This window comes from Eubalaena glacialis, chromosome 10, assembly GCF_028564815.1.
Source record: "Eubalaena glacialis isolate mEubGla1 chromosome 10, mEubGla1.1.hap2.+ XY, whole genome shotgun sequence".
In the NCBI taxonomy this organism is placed as follows: Eukaryota; Metazoa; Chordata; class Mammalia; order Artiodactyla; family Balaenidae; genus Eubalaena; species Eubalaena glacialis.
The window spans coordinates 13,411,523-13,433,822 of NC_083725.1; the positions used below are offsets into that span (position 1 = coordinate 13,411,523).

The following is a 22,300-nucleotide window of genomic DNA, read 5'->3' on the forward strand; positions in this document are numbered from 1 at the left end:
GAACCCAGACAGCTATATTTTTAACAAGCTACCCAGGAGGTTCCAATGAACAGCCAGAGTCAGAGCCCCCGGTGTGGAGGCAGAGGCCATCCAAGGTGTCAATCATGAGGAAGAGGCACGTCATGAGATGGGAAACTGGGACTGAGGGGTGGGTAGTTAGGTGATTCGGTGAGTTAATGCACATAAGAGTTTGGGTGCCAAATATGCTCTGTATTGTCACCATCATCAATCATCTGCATCATCGCCATCCTCATCCCCTCTGAGACGGGATCCTGGATGACAGTGACTGCAATGGAGGCCAGTCCCTGGAGGCAAGTAGGGAGCCAGGATGGAACCGTGCTTGTAACACTAATGAAGCAGGTTTTCTGGGTTTAGAACATTCCTGAGTGCTTGGCCTCTGGGCACCTGTCAGAGGGAAAGTGGGATCCTGAGTTAAAAGCTCGGGCAGGCAGTCTCGCAGGCCCGCCCCGAATGGGGTTGGAGAAGCAAATGGGGTTTATGAAGGACAGTGATAGTCTCCTTAGAGTCCAGTTAGGCAGATGAGGGGGGAGCCCTCGGAGAAAGACAGAGAGGGAAGGTGGCACACCCGGGCCCCGTAAGCCCTTTCCTCCTTGCCCAAGGACTAGCCAGAGGGCCCCTCCAGAGCCTTCTCTGAGGAAGGTATTCCATTCCACAGGGAGCAAAGACCTTTGGGGGAATAACTGACTCACAGACCGGCAGGCTGGGGTGCCCTCAGCCTGAACTCCTCACACCCACCGGCCCCTCAGTTAGTGGCCAGCGCATCTCCATGGGACCCTCAGCCTCGAGAGAGCCTCCATGGATGAGAAAAGAGTCAGCAAGTGATAGGACCACACAAGCTGCCTTCCTACCAGGCTGTAAGCCCCTGGAGGGCTGGGATCCCATCTTATTCATCCTCAGCACCCAGCCCAGGGGGGACAGAGTGGGTGGTAAATAAAGGTTGACCCAAACTGAACTCATCCAAGTGAGAGTCAAGAGATCTTGCAGGTGGCATGGCCCAACCTCCCCGAGGCAGGGCTGTCCTCCAAGCATCCCAGGTGCCTCTGGAGAGGGGCACCGCACTACCTCTAGAGCTAAGCCCTAGCATCAAAGGGCAACTTCTCTATTCAGACAAAATTTCCCTCCCCTAAATTTCACCCATTGGTCTAGGTATTTCCCTGAGAAGCTACATGATCTGGCCTTCCTAGGACAGTCCTTCGGGTATTTGGAGACGATTACTCCTGGCCCAACCTCTTTTTCATATGATTCTCCCTCTGCTCTAGTCATCAGGCCACTTAGCAACACATCTGTTAGGAACCTGGACTTAGGAGTCAGGCAAACCTGGGTTCAAGCCTTGGCGGCGTTGACTTGATGTGAGTTGGCTCACATCAAAAATCCCAGTTATCTTTGGACTTTGGGTGGTCATAATGTATCTCTGGAGGTTCACTGATTGTAACAAATGTACAACTTTGGTGAGAGATTTTTGATAATGGTGGCTGTGAATATATGGGGGCAGGGGGGTATATGGGAAATCTCTGTGTCTTTCAATTTTGCTGTGAACCTAAAACTGCTCTAAGAAAAAAAGAGCCTTTAAAAAAAATCCCATTACTCCAGCTGTTCCTGAAAAAAACCCATTACCAGCTCCCTCCCATTCTGAGGGGCAGGGAATAAATGCTGTTTCCAGGAACTGATCTGACTAGCAGGCGATGGGGGTGGAGGGGTGGGAGATTATCTGCATGTCCTCCCTGAACCTGGCGTACTCTCTCTTACTCTGTGGCACAGCCAACCCAGCTGACCTCATGGTGATGGTATGGAACACAGAGGGGCTCAGTCGTGGTGGTTAAATTTCTGCATGCATGGGTGGATGGATGGGTGGATGAATAAACCTTTGAGTCTTTTTCATGTGTGCTGCCTCTGAGCAGATCTCTCTCACCCTGTACTTGGGCTGTCTATTTTTCTCCTAAATGTGGCGCTTTTCATGTATCTCTGCTCTGTTTTATCTTAATGACAAAGTCAGCATTTCAGCCTGTTGGGATCCTTTCAGATGCTGGTTCTATCATCAGTTGAGTTCACACTCGACATCTATTGAAAACCTGGTAAAAGGAAACAGGCAGGGCCTTAGGGTCCACTGATCTCGATTCAATCCCTAGTCCTACCACTTGTCAGCTGTGTGAACCTTAGGCAAGTTGCTTGCTTTCCCCGAGCTTTATTTCTCAATCCATGTGAACAGACCGCTGGGATGAATAAAGATAGTTATAGAGAGAGAAAGTTAGTTGTAAAGCAGATAACAGTGGCACCTACCACAGAGGGTTGCTGTGGGGATTAAAGGAGAATCATCCCTTTATAAAGTACTTAACACAATGCCTGGAACAGAGTAAGTGCTCGGTTAAGCTAGGATAATATTAGCTCTCACTATTATTTTCACCACTGTGCAACTGCCCTTAGCAGCAGCAAATTGCAGCATGGAAACAGAACCTGTCATAGAAACGACATCAGGCACTAGGACTCTTGCCAAGTCCAAGTAGAATCCCAGCTCTGCGCCTTCCTGGCTACGGGGTGACCATCCCCTTAGTTCCTTTCTCCCTGATTTGCATCATCCCACGCAAAGACCCACCAGCTAGTGGGAGGGACACGGGCATTGAGGGGCTGCGATGTGTCCCTCAAGGGCATGGCCTTGGTGGGGATTCCTATGCTAGGCCACCGCCGGGGGGTGGGGGACTGGGGCCAGCTGTGGGAACCTGAGGCCACGCTTACTCCAGAGCAAAGGCTTCCAGCAAGCCCTCCAAAGTTTCATCTTCAGGAATGCCCCGGAGCCTCCTGAGGTGGGAGGCAAGAGGGTGGGTCTCAACTTTCCATTGTTTTACTTTCCAGGATTCTGTGTCAGGTTTTAACCCTTTGTTATTTTTAACTTAAAAGAAAATTGTATTGAGGAATACCAACAGTAAAGTGTCAAATCTTAAGGGAACAGCTCCATATTTTTATAACCATGTTATATGTATACACCCACGTCATCAGCCCCAGATCAAGTCACGGAGGCTCGCTCAAGCTCCCTCTCAGGCAAACATCCCCATTCTGGAACTTCACATAAATGGAATCATGCAAAGTGCACACTTACTTGTGTGTCTGGCTTCTTTCACTCAATACGATGTCTATGAGATGTATCCGTGCGGTGTGCTTCTCCTCGCTGTGTAATATTCTATCGTGTGAATGTGCCACAATGTAGTCCCCTATTCTGTCATTAGTGAATATGTATGTGGTTTCCAGTTTGGGGCAATTATGAATAAAGTTGCTGCAAACAGTCTTGTATGTAGCCTTGGAGCATTTAACACTCATTTCTGTTTAGAACGGAATTAGGATTGATAGATACAGCCAAACAGTTTTCCAGTTTATGCCCCAGTGTAAGAGGGTTCTGATGCCTCCACTTCCTTGCCCACACTTGGTATCATCTATCCTTCTAGGTTTAGCCATCTGGCAAGGGCATAGAGGTATCTCGTGATTTAATTTGCATTTCCCTGATGACTAAGAATGTCAGCACTTTCATATAACTATCAGAGATTTGGAGTTCTGAAAGGGTCCTAGACTTAAAAAAATTTTTTTTGGAAAATCCATTGTCATGCATTCCCTGGAGGATGGGTTAGCCAGCCACTCTGTGGTCATCTGGGGACAGGTCCCTGTTCTAGGTGCCTAGGAGGCCCTGGGGAGGCGGGGACAGAACAGGTAGAGCCAGAGGAGGAGGGAGGATGGTGTGTGCTCTGGAAGAGTCCCAGAGTAGCAGGAAGGAAGGGCCAGCCATCGGCAATCAGGAATTCTGACACAAGACACAAAGCAATGCCCTATGGCTGAAATGAGCTGTCGAAGTGTCACGATGATGACATTGGGTGGAATTAGCTGGGAAACCTTCCTCTGCTCCCCACGATCGATTCCTAAGCAATGCAGTTTTCCTGGAGTTTCACCAAAAAAAGGGCAGGGGACAGTGAGCCACACCCAGATGGGCTTTTCGCTGATGATGATAATGGGTTGGCAGGGACGTGCAGGTGGTCAGGGCTGGACCGAAGGCAGGAGGCAGGTAATGTGCTGGAAAGATGCCTGGACTGGGAATCAGGAGGTGGAGCTCTGCTTCCTCTCTGCCACGTCTCACCCAGTGACTTTGAGCAAAACCCTTCGCCTCTCTGATTTCATGACTTTCTACGTGTGGAACAAAGAACCGGGGAGATGGGAGCTTGGTGGCCTCTCCTGGGCTATCCCTGGAGACAAAGCGGGGCTGGGGTGACAGGTCCCCCGCAGCCCTGACAGTGATGAATCACCACGCCCCATTCCATTGCCTCTATCTACTGTAATTGATCCTGAGGCCAGGTGTCTGGGGTGATAGTGAGCAGGGGTAGCTTCCAGAGGAGTCTGGCTTGCTGCAGCAGGGGGAGTATGCGGGAGGGTGGGCAGCAGCCCCCTCACCGGTGAGAACACCCCACGCCACCCTCCTCTGCAGAGAAGTGACGGATCTGCCCTGCTAGCAGAGCAGAGATCCAAGCCTTTACAAGGGCTGAGCAGAGAAGCGGTCCCCACTGGGAAAACCACAGTGGGAGTGGGCTCCCCATGTCTCCTCTGACAGCGTACTTAGGGGGTGCCAGCTGCTATGTGTCTCCAGGGTTTTCCTCCGGAGTTCACCCTAGAAAGACTTGGGGTTTCGATCAATGAAAAGTGTAGGTCCCTTACATGCAGCTCTTTCAGGAGACATCACAGGCTCACAAGGGAACTGGGGCCCAAAGCTGGTTGGTACTGGCCTTCCCCCAGGCTCTGGGTGAAAACAGCACACAGGACCCCCCTGATTGGGAAGACTCACCCTCCAACACCTGCTGCCTCCTTTTAGGTGTTTTCTGCCATCACCTCCCAGCGATCATCCTCTCCCTTCCTGAGCCTGGGTCCTGGGGTGCCCCACCCTTTGCCCTATCCTTTTGCCCCTACAGCACAACACGTGCAGATCCCAAGCAAGACATCTATCTACCTATTTTAGAATTATAGACCATTAGAACCAGAGCAACCTCAAAGATCATTTGCCCCAACCCACAAATGGGGAAATCGAGTCCCAGAAGGCTAACAACAGTAAGAATTCCTTACATTTATATGACATTTGGAAATTACACAGTGAATCAAGAGCTTTTAATAATAGCTAAGACTTATAATATCACTCACTAAGTGTCAGGCACTGTTCAAATTACTCTATGATATTAAATCCTTACCTCAGACTTAGAATTACTATTACCATCATTACCAGAGACATGAAGAGAGTTGTCCAAAGTCACAGAGTTTGCTGGTGGGGAGCTGGGCTTCGAACCCAGGCAGTCTGGCCTCAGAGGCCATGCTCTAACCATGGTACTACCCTGCCCACTGCCTGCAGCGCTCCTAAAGGGCAGAGTCATGTCCTGACAACAGAGTGGGAGAAGAGCCAGGAGAGGGGGCCACACCAGCCTAACTCCTGGGGGGATCCTGGGCCTGACACAAGTTTCAGTACACAAAGCAGCAAGTATCCCAGGCGGGGATTGACTGAGCTTGTGGGAACCACGTTTGGTAACGGATGGCGTCATCAGGGGCAGGCGGGGCTCATAGGAAAAGCTTCCTGGAAGAGATGGTATCAGAGATGACTTTGGAAAACGAAAAGTGATCTGGAGAAGACGTAGAACACCCAGCGTGGGGAGGACCTCCAGGTAAACGTTTGCATCAGGAATCAACTAGACTAGACCAGGCGCTTTGGGTGGCCGGAGGGCACTCGGAACCCCAGGATCCTCACAGCCAGCTGAGGAGGTCAGCAAGGAACCCCATTTAGCTGATGATTAAGCTAAAGGCTCAGGGATGTTAAACGTCTGGCCCAAAGTCACGCAGGTGGTGGGTGGTAGACTCATAACTTGGACCCAGGCCTTCTGACTCCAAGCCAAGTGCTCTTTGCTCCCTACTGAACCTCCCATTAAAAAGAAACAAAATGCCACCATGGTCACAGTTTTACACCAGCTTATAACTTACGAAATGTGTGGAACATACACAGGCCCCTTTGAGGTAGTACTCCGGAATCCCGAAGCACAGCCTAGGCGCACGCAAACATTGATGGGCGGGCCCAGTTTGGGAGTCATACAGACCTAGGTTCAGTCACCAAATCTGTCTCTTATTAGCTTGGTGATTCGGGGCAAGTGGGGTAAAATGGAGACAATAAGGCCTACTTCACGGGCTGCAGTGAGGGGCAGGTGTTATGATGCACGTGGCCTGCGCACAGGCAATACCATCCCACACCTCCCCCACCCAGACGCCCACCCCCAATCCAAGTCTGACCTCTTCCAGTGTTTTTCCCAAGAAGGACCCAGAGTCCAGGTGTCCCCTGTTTCTTTTCTTGAGATTGTTTTCCCCTCAACTTGAGAGGGGTGAACAAATGTAATCAAATCTCTCAGGCTTGCCATGGTGCCACTCAGAGAACTTGCCAGAAGTAAGCTGCTCCTCTCCTCCTGACCTCCCCAGATGTGTCCAGATCCTGAAGTCCTCCAGATTTCCTGAGTCTTCCGAACCCCTGGCCCCCAGTGACCCCAGGGCATTGGAGCTCATCCCCCCGCAGCCCAACGCACCCCCTCTAAGAACCAGAGCTCCTCCTGTGTGCCGTGCATTCCCCACCTTGGCAAGGCCCAGAGAAGCACCATTGAATTCACAGCATTTTAACGTAGAATTTCCATATCTAAATCCCCTCATTTCGAGTACTACTCTCAATATACACTTGATTTGGGAGATTTGCCACAAGGAGAGGCTACAAGGAGAGGGGTCCTGCAGAGGACCCCTGCCCAGGATGGACAGACAGCTAAAACATCAACACCCATGACTCGCAGGGAGACAGACATAGCCCCTCAGCTTCTGGCTCTTTGCTTCCAGAATTCTAGCCTTTTCAGGTCCCCTTCCCCACCCAGCCCCTCCCAGAAGCCTCAAGAGCCCCCAGTTTATCTGGCTCATGTGTCCCTGGAGAGATGTTTCCACTCTCCCTGCTGACGCCCCATTAACTCCAGAATCACCTCCAGCCACCTCCTAAGTGCCCTGCAAATGTGGTCCAACCCTGGAGGAAGGGGCAGGTAGGTGGGATGGGCATCCACGAGAGACTGAGTCAGGAAAGAACCACGGGTGCCCTGAGGGTGGAGCAGCTTTGCCCTGGTGGCTCAACATGTGGATCCCAGCAAGTGTGGCCACCACCTCCCTGTGACTTTGGGAAAAGCCACTTCTCTCTTGTCCCTCAGTTTTCTCGTCCGCAAAACAGTGATGTTAATCCTTGCTCTGCCTAATTCCTAGGATTACACCAAAGACGCAAGAACGCCAGCGAAAGCCCTTTTGTAAACCGTGAAGTTCTATGCGGAAGTGAAGGACCATCATTATGTAGTGAGCTATCAAGGTCATTCCCCACCAAGGAAGTATCAAGGCCCTGCTAAAATACCTCCAGTGACAGACCTCACTTCCTCCCAGGGCTTTCTGCCCAAGCTTTCTGCCAGCAGCACTGACCTTCAGAGATTTCTAGTGAGTCTGTGGCTAGATGGTAAATTACCTTAGGAGAAGAAGTAGGTCCTCCATGAACTTGGCCACCCCTGTATGTTTTTATTTCCTATTCTTCTTATTTTCCTAGTAACACTCCTTTTGGAAATGGCTCATCTTGTCCCAGATAAAATAAAATGGAAGAAGTTTATCCTCATAGGCAGTGACTGTTGTAGCAGGAAGTTTAGGCAGTGGGTGAGGGGGGCATGTGGGGACCATTATGGGTCCATAATGGGACCCATGGGACCCCTCCCCAAAAGCCAGAGCCTGTTCAGAGGGGGAGCAGGGGGGAAGAGCCTGAAAGAGCTGGAGATGCAGCCCCTTCCCTGGCCAGCCCTCAAACCGTGCAGGGGAAGTCCTGGGCTTTGTGGGTGGTGAGGGTCCCCCTGGGCACCCACCAAGACTGGGACGAGTGATGGATCCCCAAAGCAGGGAGCAGGGGCTTGGACGACAGGCTCTCTCCGAGACCCCGGGCAGCGTGCCTGTCGGGGCGGAGGAGGGGCAGTCAGTCTGCTGTCCCCTCCTCCCACCCACCACTGGCACCCTGAACCAGCTCCAGACCATGCCCTGTAGCTGAGCAGGAATCTGGAATCCACCGGCTATCGTAGCCTTCAGTCCAACCCCCAGACCATGCCTAGGAATCGTCTCAGCTGCCCTGGACCTCACATCTTCCTGCTCCACGCACAGAGCTGATACCATCACGCCACAGTGGGGCAGGGTCAGACGTGACTGCTTTAATGCTGTCACTCACGACGTCTCATCCCAGCCCCAGGGAGGCAGGCCACGGCTGTAAGAGCTCCAACCAGACTAGAAGAGAGAGGAGGCTCCCGCAGGGCCACCCTGACCCCCTGGTCTCTCCCCCTCCGCAGGGGACAGTGGAGGCTCCAACAGTGCAGGAAGTCGCTGTGCAGTGCCCAGCAGCTGAGAGTGGGAAGGGGGCTGGGGAGCCTGCCTGAGATGTCTGGGGACACCGACCCCAGCCCAGTGAGGTTTGGTTTCTGTGAGGACAGAGCCCGGGGCCCCTTGCTCTGCCCAGGCTTCCTACTGCTGGGTGCTGGACCGTGGCTCCCGAGGGCAGCAGTGAGGGGTAATGAAGGAACACCTGCTGGGGTTGGAAGAATCTGGAGCTCACCAAAGGTGCTCAGTCCCTCCCCCGCAATCCAGGCAAAGGAGGGAACCAGCATTGTGCTTCAATGTCGGAGTCGCGGAGAACACCACTGATGTTAGAACACTACTATTGCTGCTGCTACGATTCATAGAGGCCGCTCTACCCCAGGAGCTCCGTGTGCGTTATCTCACTTATTTCTGCCATTTCTCCACTTTACAGAGGAGAAAACTGAGGCTCAGAACAGCTAAGGTCACAGCACTAGAAATACTGGAGCATCCAGGCCATTATTTTCCCCACTGCTCTGTGCGCCCTCTCAGATTTGGTCCTTCTTTCCCCTTCAAAGCAGCCCTTTGTGAGAGAGGCAGGAAGGAGTTAGGAGCTGGCAGGTGAGGGGAGAGGGCACGCAGAGGGGCGGGAGGGAGTGCCCAGCCCAGCCCACAGGGTGCATGACAGACAAATGGCTTCCCTGTGCCCCCCGGCCCTCCCCAGCTGGCTGGGCAATAGCCTCACTCATCTTCCTCCCTCTGAGAGGGCTGGGGCTCAGGGTCCTGCCTGGCAGGGTCCCCAACAGGGAGATAGTCCCTCTCCCCCCAGGAATGTGCGTGAAATCCCAGTAACTCTCTCCAGCTGGGCCCAACTTTGCAGAGGGCTCTGGGAGCAAACCCTGTGGCGAGGGGCGGGCTTCTGGGAAAGTTAGCCTCCCTCATGTTCCTTTCTCCCCCTAATGACAACTCAAGGTGTGAAGGGCTGGGTGGGAGGGGCTGGGACCCTGGTGACACTGGGGAGAGCATTCCAGATGGCGGGAATGCTGCGTGCAGAGTGGGAAGTGACTGCCCTCAGCCCTCCCCAAGGAGTGTCACACTCTCTGTGTCACACACACACACATGTACACATACCCATACACCCACATACACACGTATACACCCATACACATATACACACATACACCCATACTCACATAGACTCACACACACATACATTCACACACACTTGGATGTCCTAAGGCCCGCAGAGGCCTAGACAAGTTGGCTTTGCAGATCGTGACCAGCAAGGGACTAGGGAAAGCTGAGGGCAGGGATGAGAGAGGGCCACAGGTGAGATTAGAGCAGGGGTCCCAACCCGAGCTGCCTGGGAGCTGCCCAAGGAGCAGACACGTCCCCTGCCCTCCTTGAACCAATGCTTATTAAGCACTGAGTGGGCGCAGGCACTGTGCTGAGGGCTCTGACAGGCACTAGCTCATTTACATCTGACAACAACCCTGTTGTGATTCCCATTTTACAGGTGAGGATACTGAGGCTCGGAGAATTTGAGTGACTTGCCCAAGATTCTACAGCTAAGTAAGTGGCAAACTAAGAAGGAGCTGGCCTGTCTTCCCCTGCAGATGAACAGGGAGAAGATCCTCATCAAGGCCGCTCGGAGCTCTGCACTGAGGACCCGGACACCTGGGTCCCTATCTCACTTCCATCATCAGTGAGATGTGTGACCTTGAGCATTTTATTAAATTTCTCTGAGCCTCCAGTTAGCCATCTGTCAACAGAGGCAATGGGGTGGGGGGCATCAAATGAGGTAATTTAAGTAAAAGCACATGGAATACATGTATGGTATCATACTATATATGATAGTAAGCTAAGGTGGCCACAGGTGTAATTTGGCCCAGCATGCTAGCTTAGGGGAGAAGCCAGGACTCCAGGGAGGGGAGAAGCACCAACATCCTCATCATCACCACCATCCTCGTCATCACCAGCACCACCAACATCAGCACCACCATCCTCGTCATCACCAGCACCACCAACATCATCACCACCATCAACATCACCATCACCAGCACCACCAACATCATCACCACCATCAACATCACCATCACCAACATCATCACCACCATCAACATCACCATCACCAACATCATCACCACCATCCTCGTCATCACCAGCACCACCAACATCATCACCACCATCAACATCACCACCACCAACATCATCACCACCATCAACATCACCATCACCAACATCATCACCACTGTCAATATGCATTTATGGAGTAGCTAACAACAAAAATAGCAGCCATTTATTACATATTGACTATGTGCCAGGCACAGTGCTAAACACTTTCCGTAATTCATGTGTGCTCCAGACAGATGACATGGAAGTCAGAGGTGAGGGAGAAACGAGGGCGGGGCTGCAGAGCCCAGAGCTCCCAGCCTCCATCCAGAGGGGCCGAAGAAGGGGATTACAAACTGACCTCCACCTGAGTGCAGAACCAGAGAAAATTCTGTGGCCAAAGGCTTTCTGCACTAATACTAACCCACCAGGGCAGATGCAAAGCCAAAGGGCAACCCAGCCCAGGGCAGGGGGAATGACCAGGAGCCCACCTCAGGGAAGAGGGAGGCAGGGTCTCCCAGCAGCTCCTAAGGTCAGCCTCTTCGGCCTGTAGCCCAAGGCAAGGAGAAGGCAGAGGCCTGGCTGAGTCTGAGTCGTGCTGGCCAGGTAGTCGTGCTGGTTGCATCGGGCTGAGGAAAGGGCTCTGTGACTCACTCAGTTCCAGGCCTCTGAGTGGGCTCCCTCACCACCTGGGTCACAAGAAAGCACGTAAAAGGGTGCTCTTCTGTATGGACTGAGCAGGGGAGGAGAGGGATGTATCCCTTCCTGGGCAAGGAGAGAGGATACTCCCACAATCCCCCAGTGTGATGGTGCAGCAGCCGCCCCACTTGGAGTCATTGGAAGAAAGTGTTGAAATGAGAGAGAGACAGGGAGAAAGGGAGCTGGAGCAAGCTGAACACAAGGACGCGAGTCCTGGCTGCCCACCCCTGGCCAGCAGGAAGGAGCCACTCCCGCACCCCTGGGCTGGAGAAACGGCCAGAGGGACTCTGACCCAGGGGGTGGGCAGGCCCTTGGCAGTGAAATCAGCCCCACCCCCAGCCAATCCTACCTACCAGCATCCGCACCAAGTCCAGACATCCAGCTTCCTCTGAGCTCCTGGTCCCCCAGAAACACCTCTTCGGCCTGTGCCACAGAAGGCGAGCAGGCGGCGGACCGACCCAGGACAGCTTCGTGGGCAGGAGGGCCAAGTGGTCCCCAAGGAGCCCTGGAAGGTCAGCCCACGGGAGAGCCTGGGTCAGTCCAGCTCCTGAGAAAGCAGCATCTCTGTCCCCAGGCCGGGGCAGCAGGAGAGAGGGGTTACATTACCTATGGATAAAACCTAACCTCTGAGCCAGGTCCACTCCCTACATACCTCTCCCCAGATTCATGCCCTGTCTATCCTCTTTTGAACCCAATTTCCAAGACATAGCCAATGCTTGGAATTTCCTTTATACACCCCACATCTCACACATGTGTCCCTGCAACACTCCTTATCCTGCCTACAATGTTCTTCTCCATTTATTCTCCTGAAGAACTCCTATTATGCTTTCAAAACCCTGTTCAGAAGGCCCCTCATCTGTGAAGCCAAGAACTCCCAAAGCTAATCACTCTCTTCCCTACACCTGTCCTGGACCTTGGACAGACTTCTCTTGAGACATGAATCATAAAATAGAGTGTTTATTTGTATACATGTCAGATTCCCCCATTAGCCAGGGGGTAGAACCTCCAGCAGCTGGCACAGTGCGTGGAAAATGGAAGGTGCTGGGATGTGTTTATGGAACTGAGCGGGGGGCAACAGGTAGGCAAGTGAGCAGGCTGTGAAGCAGGATGTCTGGACCCGCTTTGCTGGGTCCCAGCAAAGGCTGGGACTCAGGACCAACGAGGTATGGCTGAGAAGGGGGGTGGTAGGGAGAAGCAGACTGAGATTGTTGGACCCCTGTGTGGGATCTAAAGCTCCTCCCACCCCCCACCATGGGGCCTCAGTGCAGCGGGCCGGTCTGGTTCCAGGAAGAGCCAAGAAGCTCCTGACTGTCACTGGCCTGCAGCCCCCTTGACAAAACCCAGGTCTGTGTTTACTTCCCAAATGCGGATTTCAGTTTCCCAGTCTGAGGGACCCAAAAACCAGGCACGCTGTCCCCAAGTGACAGGTGAGAGCACTGAGGCATAGGGGATATCACTGGTGTAACCCCAGAGACAGGTAAGAAGGAGTTGGTTGGGGGCCATCCTTGAAGCCTGAGCCAGGACAGATGCAGACTCTGCATCTGGGATGCAAAGCAACCAGCCCCTGCTGACAGAGTAGGGAAAAAAGGGACTTCAGAAGTCGACCTGGATCCAATTCCAGCTGTGAAGTTCCTGGCTGTGGGACTCCAGACAACTAACTTAACCTCTCTGAGCCTTTTTAGTAGAATAAAGCCAATGTGACCAACCTCAGCCCAGCACCCAGCCTGGCTCACAGGAGATGCTCCCGGGAGGCCCCTTGCCCCCCTCTCCCTCACACCCTGATTCCCAGCTCTCCCTGGCCCTATGCTCTAGCCCTGGCCAGCCTGGCTGCCTGCAGGTGACTGGTCCTGCCCTAAAGCCTGTGGAGCTGGGGCTAGGGGAACGGATTTGTCCCGGTGTAACCAGAGAGTGTCTGGGGGCTCAGTGCCAGGGCTCCAGCTGGGGTCAGTGCCAGGCCCCCACCTCACAGCTGTCAAGGGGAGGAGGTCCGGAGACAAAGCAACTGGGGGTGAGGGGATAGGTAGGGCTGTGTCTGGTAAGGGAGAGGCGGGTGGCAGCTCCATGCGTGTGAGGGACCAGGACTGCTAAGAAGACCCCATGGCCTGAGTGGGGAATGTTACGCAGATGCAGGTTCCAGGGCCGCTCAGCCACTGACAAGCTGGGTGACCTTGGGCGAAGCGCTTAACCTCTCTGAACCTCATTTTGCTCACTGGGAATAGCATTATCTAATTTTGCAGGCTTGATGTGAGCATCTAATCCCAAATCAGCCAAGGCGCCGGGCAGTGCCTGACACGTTGGAGACTTCAGACTGATTCTCCTCTTTGCCTTCCCCTTTTCTCTTCCCCATCTCTCATTTTCCCTCCACTAGTATTTCTTCCACCAGGGTGGGGCCCTCCGTGTGGAGCAGGCAGGGCCCAGGGGCTCCAAGGGAATTTGCACTTATATTTTGAGAGGGTGGGCCATGGAGAGAGGGCAATTTGAGGGAACAAAATCAGAGTTATCCACTCTGGCCCTGGCACCTTTGAGGCCCTGCCCGCAGCATCCCACCCTTTTTGGCCCTTGAGTTCTTTAATGACCACGTTAGTGCCTTTACAGACTCATTTGCGTATATTATTGTCTGCGCTATAAGCATGCTATAAGGCCCCTTAGAAGGACGGCTGCCTCCCTGTCTTGCTGAAGTGGCCCCAGAGTCACTGAGACGGCGATGGGTGAGAGGGCGTGGGAGAGGGCACCCGGAAGCAGGGAGCTGAGGGCAAGGGCTGACGTGAAGCTGTCTCTCCCTCCCGCCGGGATCCCACACAGGGCTGGCCCACCCAGCTGAGCTGGCTATGGCAGGAGAAAAACCTGAACTTCACGAGCCAGGCGGGGTGTGTGCACTTATGCATCTCTGCTGCTCAGGGTCGGAACAGTGCCTTGGAATACAGTAGATCCTCAATAAATGCTTGTTAAACCAAAGGAGAAGCGGAGTCAGAGGCTGCAGGAGTGGAAGCAGGAAGGCTTGAGGATAAAGGAGAGGGACCAGGAAGGAGAGGATGGTGGGTGCTAAGAAGTTAAGGTTCAGAGGAAAGAGGACGAGGTTTGTTCAATGGATTGCAGTACCCCAGCCCGAGAGGTCTGTGAAAGGAGAGGAGAGATGGGGGAGGGTAAGGGTCCATGGAGGAGTCTGAGGTTCCGAAGTCCCTGTGATACACACCCGCAGACACTGCCCTCCCAGCGGGACCACAGCCCACCAGCTGTGGATGGATAGATGCTGGGCCTTTGCAAAGAGTCCTCCTTCCGGGCACGGTCAGGAGCCCGGCCAGAGGGGCGGCAGGTTCACCGGGAGCCAATCTGTTACGGAGGTCTCTGCCAGACACCCCCTCCTCCAGGGCATTGGAATGGAGCGGAGAGACAGAGACAGAGAGAGGCAGGTGCTTGTCAACCCCGCTTTAGGAAATTGGCTCCATGATGTTTATTGCAAACTGCAATTTAGCATCTCTATTCGGGTGCTCTCCTGTTTAATTACGTATAATACGGTGTGGGGAGGAAGGAGGGAAGGGAGTGTATATGATTTTCTCCTCAGTCCCTTCCTCCCTGGGTGTTGGGAAGGTCAGAGGTGAGAAATGGAGCCCAGCAGAGGGAGGGAAGGGAAAGGCCTGGCACCATCCACGGCTTCCCATTCCAAGCCTGGGCCGGCAGGGCTGGCCAGAAAGCAGCACGTGCCCCTGGCCACAGATTCAGTTCCAACAGCTCTGGTGTCCTTGTCTTCAGGGACCACCCCCACAGTGGCCGCCCCTCAGGCTGATTTGCATTTCCGGCTTGCTTGGTTGGCCAAAAAGGGCGTATGCGTTTTTTCCTGAATCATTCGACAAAACTTCACAACTTCCCAGGCCCTTTTCTTTCCAAGGCCCAGAGAGACTGGGTGACTTGCCCAGGTCATCGGAGAGCAAGCTGAGAGGGGCTGCCACCTACCCCAGCCCCACTTCCCACCCATGGGGCCAGGGCTTCCGGGGCAACGGCCGGGCGGGTCCAGACAGTGGGCGGGAGGCTTAGTCCCCTCCCCTTAGACTCCGGCCCGACGGGTTTTTCAGCTTCTCGGGCACTGGACAGACTAGGTTTCCCCCAAGGATCCCCATTCATCCTCAAGCTCCCATCTTCCCCTCTCCAGATCTTCACACTTTCTCCAGAGCTGGGAGGGCAAAGCACTAATTAGTTCATTTGCCTGTTTAATTGGGTAGGAAGAGGAAGGAAATTAAACTCCTCAATAGAGATCTTCCCTGCAGGGCCAGAGATGGAATGAAGGCGTGGGGACCCCCACCCCTGAGCACCCCTGAGCCTGGCCTGTGCTCCCATCCCCCTTTCCCACCTCCATGCCCCAGATCCCAAGATCAGAGCAGAGGCTGGGATTACAGGCCCCTGGGGAGCCAGCATATGAGGTCTGTCCTGCCCTAACTGGGACAGCCCCCCCAGAGCTGGAGCATGATGGGGGAGGGGAGCTGCAGGTGAAGGGGTTAGGGCAGGACACCGCCTCAGGCTCTGATTCTTACTTTTTGCCCACCTCTCTGACCCCAAAAGTTTTCTTTCTCTCCCTCTCTTCTCTCTATGTCTCCCTCTGTCCTACTCTCTCATTCTCTGCCTTGGTCTCTTGGTTCCAGAAAAGCCCCTCCCCCAGGGGAGCCCAGGAAGTATGGCTGGGTTCCTGGGGTGCACCGTGGCCGTGGTCCTCATCCTCAGCGTGGCTCTTACTGTCTTCTTTCTGTATCACCGGCAGCAGAAGAGCAGGCTGGAGGTGGACGGGGGCGGGTGAGTGCGAACCAGCCCATCCTCTGTCCCCCCAAACCTCCCCCACACGCCCCCCGCTGCCCACCTCCATGGGCTCCTGCTGAAGAACCCGGACTTGTAAGGGGCTCAGGGCTACCCCGCCCCCCAAGGCCCCGTCTCCTCCTCCTGCCACCTGCGAGGCGGGAGGGGGACCCTACCCCTCCTGCAGTAGAGCTAAAGCCTTCAGAGAGCTCACTGCACGGAGGCACCTCCCAATGTTTACGCTGGCTTACGAAGATGCATTTTATCCTCTCAGCAACTCTGAGAAGTACGTGCGCGATTATAATCCACGGTTTATGGTGAGGAAACTGAGACATAGACGTGAGATGCCTCACACAAGCTCACCTTCTCCCAGCTGGACCAGGGTGAGCTGAGTGGCGCACTCGCCTCTGACACCAAGTTCAATGGGGCACCAAAAACCTCCATCATCGTGAGAAATAATACTCTAATGCAATATTTTTAAAAAATCAAAATGAATGCCCAAAATACACAATGAACAAAATATCAACACTTTAAATAAAGACAGGATCAGTAATACTGATTTTTCTTTTTGCCTCAGGCTCTGATATGACTTGGCATGGCCCTATTACTTACCTTGTCTTTACTTAAAATGTTGATATTTTGTTCATCACGGATTTTTGCATTCATTGTGGTTTTTTAAATATTGCATTAAAACATTCTTTATCGCGATGACTGAGACTTACAGTGTCCCCATAGGCTTTGCACCTGAGGCCTCAGTCCCCCCGCTTTGGTCCTGGCCCCCGCTGAGGGCCCATGTGGATTTCCCACTGTCCTTCAAGCTAGGACACCTGACTTACTTGGTTCCTGGGCCCAGGCTGGAGGGAGGGACAGGCTGGGAAGATGGCAGAGGCTCTCTCAGCCTCCATCCCACTATGCTGAGTAACCATCTCCCAAGCTCTGGCCACTCAGGAGGCCACCTGGGCCTCCTGCGCCCGGGGCCATCCTTGCGACGGGGCCTCCGGGACCAGTAACTGGCAGGTGGCCTGACTGGGGCAGAGACCCCCATGTGAGCCTCATCCTGTTCCCCCAGGACTACCCTGCCCTTCGCCCAGAAGCTGGAGCCTTCTCCCGACAGGCAGAGCCACCTTGCACCTGAGGACATCCAGGTGGGCCTGGGTCGCTTGAGTGAGGGAGGGGGTCGAAAAAATGGGAGATGGGCTCAGGGCGGGGGCCCAACCTGAAGGCAGAGCGCTCCCAACTCCATGAACTCCTGGACAGTCCCCAGCGCCCCACTAGCCCTGGCCAGTTCCAACAAGGCCAAGTCCAGGCTACAGATCGTGGTCGGGGCTTTCCCCTCCTCTACCCTGAGAAATGACAAACTAGAACCCTTCCTACCCAGGGCCCCCCGAGGGGAACCTCTTTCTCCACCTCTCAGATCATTCATTTAAAAATAACCATTGATGTGTGGCCCCGGGCTGGTCAGAGAGAGCCTGCAAAGCCAAAGGCTCAGGCTGCCCTGTGCCTCCCAGATGCCGCCAAAGTAGTGAATGCAGGATGGGGGCGCATGGGAACCTAGGAGGGGAATCCACGTCCCTCCAAGAGGGCTGCCTGGAGCAGGCCCATGCAAGAGTCCGTGCAGCCGCTCAGCCCCTTCTCTTCCAGATCCTTCGCCTGGAGCCTGGGAAGCAGCATCCACAGCAGGAAGAGGAAGAACTGCAGAAGCTGCCCGCCCAGTCCCCCTACTATGATCCGGGGGCCTCCCCTCCCTACTGCCCCTTGGTAAGGACCCCTGAACCTTGAGGATGCTGTCCCCAACCCAGCTGCACCCGGCCTGGCCACAAGCCCAGCTGCCTGAGAGAGAAGGGGGGCAGAGGAGGCTGAGGAGACTGGGCAGGGAGGGCACAGGACAGCCCCCCCAGGGAGGGGGAGGCCCCTCCTTGTTGCACCACCACAGGCACCGTGACGACCAGGGCAGGAGGGTGGGGTTTCCAGTGAAGGCAGAGCCCCAACCTGATGCCCAGCTCTCCCTCCCCCAGCCCCGCCCCCTGGCTCTGTACCCTGCACCCCAGTCCCTGGACCTGCCAATGACCACCAGAAGGCCAGCCCCAGCCCCTCCTCCTGGTCCCACTCCCAGCCGCTCGGAGGGCCGGCATCCACTTGAATGGCTGCCACCTCCGCCCAGAGCCCACTCCTTTCAGCAGACTTGGGGCCAGGGCAGTACCCATACATACGGTGCCAGCCCAGAGACCCACGCCAGACCGCCTGGGCCCGAAGATAACACATTCTCTCCTGGCACTAGGGGGAGAGCCAGGTCATGGTCTCCACAGCTTAGCCATCCTCCCTCTCTGTTGGAGGTGCCAAAGTGAGCCCGTCTTGAGATGCCAAATCCTGCCTCCAGGGAGGTAGCATTCCTATCCCAGGGTGCCAAGCCCAGAGGACCAACTCAGCCCCCCCTTATGATTCTACACAGAGGGTAAGAAGACTACCAGCCGTTTGTTATTCCTCAATCAACCTCGAGGCTGGGAAGTGAGTTAGAACTCACAGTGGACACAAAGACCATTCCTCAGACAGCAGCTGAACAACCCCTTCCCCTGTGAGGGTGCCCACACCCCTGTGTCCCCGCCTGTACTGCCTGGCCCTGCCAGTTCCAGCAAAGGGAGTCTAGTGACAGTTCTGAGTACGGACTGAGTGCCAGACACTTTGCTGAGACTTTTCAAACACGACTCTGTTTAGCCCTCACAGCAATCAGTGTGATAAATCCTATTATTGCCCCCATTTTATAGATGAGGAAACTGAGGCTCAGTGAAGTGAAGAGGTTTGCCCAAGATCATCCAGCAAGTAATTGGGGAAAACATCATTCAAACCCCTGGTCCTCTGGCTCCCAAGTCCAGGCCCTACCACACAGCAGTCACGGTGATGGCCAGACCTGTGGGGAGTTTACCTGGAGAGGCTTGAAGAGCCTCAGAGTGGGCGCCAGCTCATGAAGAGCCCTCCAAGGCCCTAGGCTTCCTGCGCACAGCAGAACGCCCAGCTCTGCTGCCTGGCTGTCCCTCAGCTCTAGGGGCCTTGAGAGCCGCAAGGCAGCCCTGAGAGCTTGGGTTTAGAGTCCTGAGTGAGCGATCGGGTGTCACTTTGGGCCACACAACCAGCACCTGGCAGGGTGGAATCTCCCACCTGGAGAGCCTCATCTTACCCACCCCTGCCTCAGGACAGTGAGAAAGCACATTATCCCCAGGCCTGAAAGTGGGTAAGGTAGGAGGGAGTGCGGAGACCCCAATGTTTCCAGAAAAGGGAAAGCCATTCCCCCTCAGGATTCTCCAAATCAGCCTTCCCCTTCCTCAGCTCAGCCCCGAGTTAGGAGTCAGTAACCTTGTCAGAGCCCTGGGTGAAAGGAGAAAGGGGGGGAGAGGAGAAAAAAACAGGAAAGGGCAGGCAGGGGGCCTGAGGCCTGGGGGAGAGGGAAGATGATGGAAGGGAGTGATTTGGAAAGTCATGGAAGACTCCAGCGGGATCTCCTGAGGAGTGGGCCCAGGCTCGGCATAAAAATCGCTGTGATGTAATGGGACAGCTGCAGCTGGCCCTAATCCCCACTAACGACTTCTCGGCCCTGCTCTCTGACTGCTGCCCCCTCAGCCTGGCAGGCACAGCCCTCCCTGGGGGCACGGCAGGAACCAGGCCAAGCCTGGCGGCTCCAGCTCCAGGACAGCCCCCGCCCACCACCATGACCCCTCCTCCCCCTCTTCTCTTTCATACAAGCCCCAGACCCCAGCACACGGCTCTGACCCTGTCCCCTCCCTGATAGCCTTGCCTCCCCAGGTTCTGCCATATTGGATTGACAGAAACCCCAAATGAGTTGAAGCATTCAAGACACAAGGTGACTACTTGGGACGAAAGGCAGAGTAAGCTAGTGCCCACCCACCTCGCCACGGGCAGGAGGGGCTGGGGGATGGGTGCACTCTGTGTCCTGAACCCAGAGGCCACGGGATTAGGGCATCAAGGTGGATGGACGCTTGGGAGAATGGCCTGTGGGGTGGTGTACGGAGGTCAACGCCGGCATCCTGGGGAGGCGCTGGTGTTGCTGCCAAGAGACGTGTAATTCCTTCTGGCTTACAGAGCAATCGCTGGGCCAGGAGAGGATTTATCCCCAGCGCTCAGGTTTGTTGGCAGTGCAGCTTGTATACAAGTCACATTATTGATGTTGTCATCAATTCTCCTTCCCAACAAGCAGTGAGAGGGAGCCGGGCAGAGAGCATGCACCATTCACCGAGGCAGGGCTCCAGAGGGGAGGCTGCAGGGGTCTGGGGGGCCGGCAACTAGAGGCTCGTCCAAGCCCAGTGGCCCCAGCCTGGGTGGCCCAGGCCCCATGCTTCCCACACACTCCAGGGCACTAAGCAAGGCGTGACCCTCCCCTCAATTTCTGTCGAGGTTTCTGGGCTAAGAGTCCACTCAGGTGGCAGGTACCATTTGAAGAGCTGGCTGGCTCAGGACTAGATCTCAGGGAGGACTTCCAGAGGTTCCAAAGTAGATGTGTGGAAGAGGTGGGAGGAAGAAGCACTGCCTTACCTTTAAGGAGAGGGGCTTCCATCTCCTCTGTCTTGTGAGGACGGACAGCCCAGGCTAGAAGCGGAAGACTGGATGCAATGACATTTGGAGGGATGGAGTTCTGAAGCTTTTGCGTTGGTTCAGGTCCCCCAAGAAGGAGACGCCAAGATGGAATCAGACACACAGAGTCATTGGGGGGGGGGACACCGGTGAAGGATCAAGGAGGGAGGAGAAGTAGACAGGGAGAGGGGGAAGGAAGGAAGGTTGAGTAGGAAGAGTCTCGAACGGCCACACACTCTACAAAAGCTCTGGGCAGGCCACAGAGAGCCCTCGAGCCACAGCTGCCATTAGAGGAGCCCCACATCCCGCAGGGGTGAGCTGCACAAGGTCCCCATCACATTCGGTCATTGGTGGGAGCAGCCTGGGGAAGTGTGGGTGCGGCAGAAACGCTGAGGTGGATCCCGAGGGGTGGCAGCTCGCCGCCCACAGCAGAAATCTAAGTCGTGTGGGTCCACAACTGCCACGGGTCACCCTGGCACCCCAGGGATCTCCACCTCCATGATTCGGGGGCCTCTCTTCCTGAGGGTGTAGCCCCTATTGCTCCAGGAGATCTCAGGGCCACAACTGTGCACATCCTCTCCTTCCCAAAACCGTTCTAAATTCCCCTCGCTCAGCTGTCACCTGCCTTCCTTCCTGAGGCGTCTGAGCCCTTGATAATGACACCCTTCGCAGGCCAGGGCTGTTGCATGTGTCCGTTCACAGCTAAAGCAGAAGAGGCCCAAGTCGTCACCCGTGCCTGTCACATAGCCCTCCCCGCCTCATGTGTGACAGCAGCCTGACCTCCTCCTGCCGGTCAGGGCCAGTTACACCTGCCAAGATGTGACTCCTTGCCTGCTGGCCTGGAACACGAGGAGTCCAAGTGTGCCCAGCAGAGCCCAGAGGGGCAGGGATGGGAAGCACACAATCCCCACACTGGGTCACTGGGAGTGATGGTGAGTGGGGTCACACCTGTTTTCATCCCTCGCATTCTTCCTGTTCGGGCCACGGTGCCATAGAGAGGCCTTTCAGAGTATTGCCACCGAGCTGGCATTTCAGCTGGCATTGGGAGCTACAGTGGGGCTGCCACTTGATGGAGCCTTTGGTGGTCCACAGTGATCCTCTAGCATCCTGTGCAGCCAGACTGAGGAATTAAATGGAGATAAGACAGAGACCCCCATCCCTGTGTCCTTTAGGGCTCTACGACGACACCGATCTTTCCCCGACCTCGGGTACCATATCACTTTTGATTTACTCTCTTGGCTGGTGGGGGCAGTCTCAGAGGTCTCCACTTGGGCCTTGTCCCGCAGACCATGGGCTTATTGTGGTGTCAGCATGTCAATTCCAGTTCTGCACTGGGGAATGCCATATCCCCTAGTAGTGAATTTGCCCTGTTCTCAGCGGTCCTTGCCAGGCTGTTGAATCCCATGTCCTGAGAAAGGGCCCTGCAGGTCAATGCGGTCTTGCTTATGCCCCCAAATCCCACCCAGGAATGCTCGCCTGGCTTCTGCTGGAACGTGCTAGAAGTGTGTGCCAGTCCTTGCTCCTTGGGTGTAATCTCTCCTCCCTCATCAGGTCCCGCTGTCCCCAGCTTAGTTATTAGCCTGGCAGCCAAGAACACAGGTGGAGGCAGCTCTCAAGGGGGGCACCTCTCACCTTGCAGGGCAAGCCTGGAATGGTGTTAGCTCTTATAGGGGAAGGCTGGGCACCTCCATGTGCTCTGAGGGACACATCC

At 54.9% G+C, this 22,300-nt stretch overlaps 1 protein-coding gene across 1 annotated transcript in view; it reads left to right on the plus strand.

Annotated features, from left to right (window-relative positions):
* The window catches only part of NECTIN1 (nectin cell adhesion molecule 1), an 89,344-nt gene extending 71,557 nt beyond the window's left edge, over positions 1-17,787 (plus strand). Inside the window, exons 6-8 of the mRNA XM_061202472.1 lie at positions 15,861-16,008; positions 17,078-17,153; positions 17,650-17,787. Of these exons, the coding sequence (XP_061058455.1) occupies positions 15,861-16,008; positions 17,078-17,153; positions 17,650-17,787 (362 nt within the window). The remainder of the gene's footprint in view (positions 1-15,860; positions 16,009-17,077; positions 17,154-17,649) is intronic.
* The last annotated feature ends 4,513 nt before the right edge of the window (positions 17,788-22,300 follow it).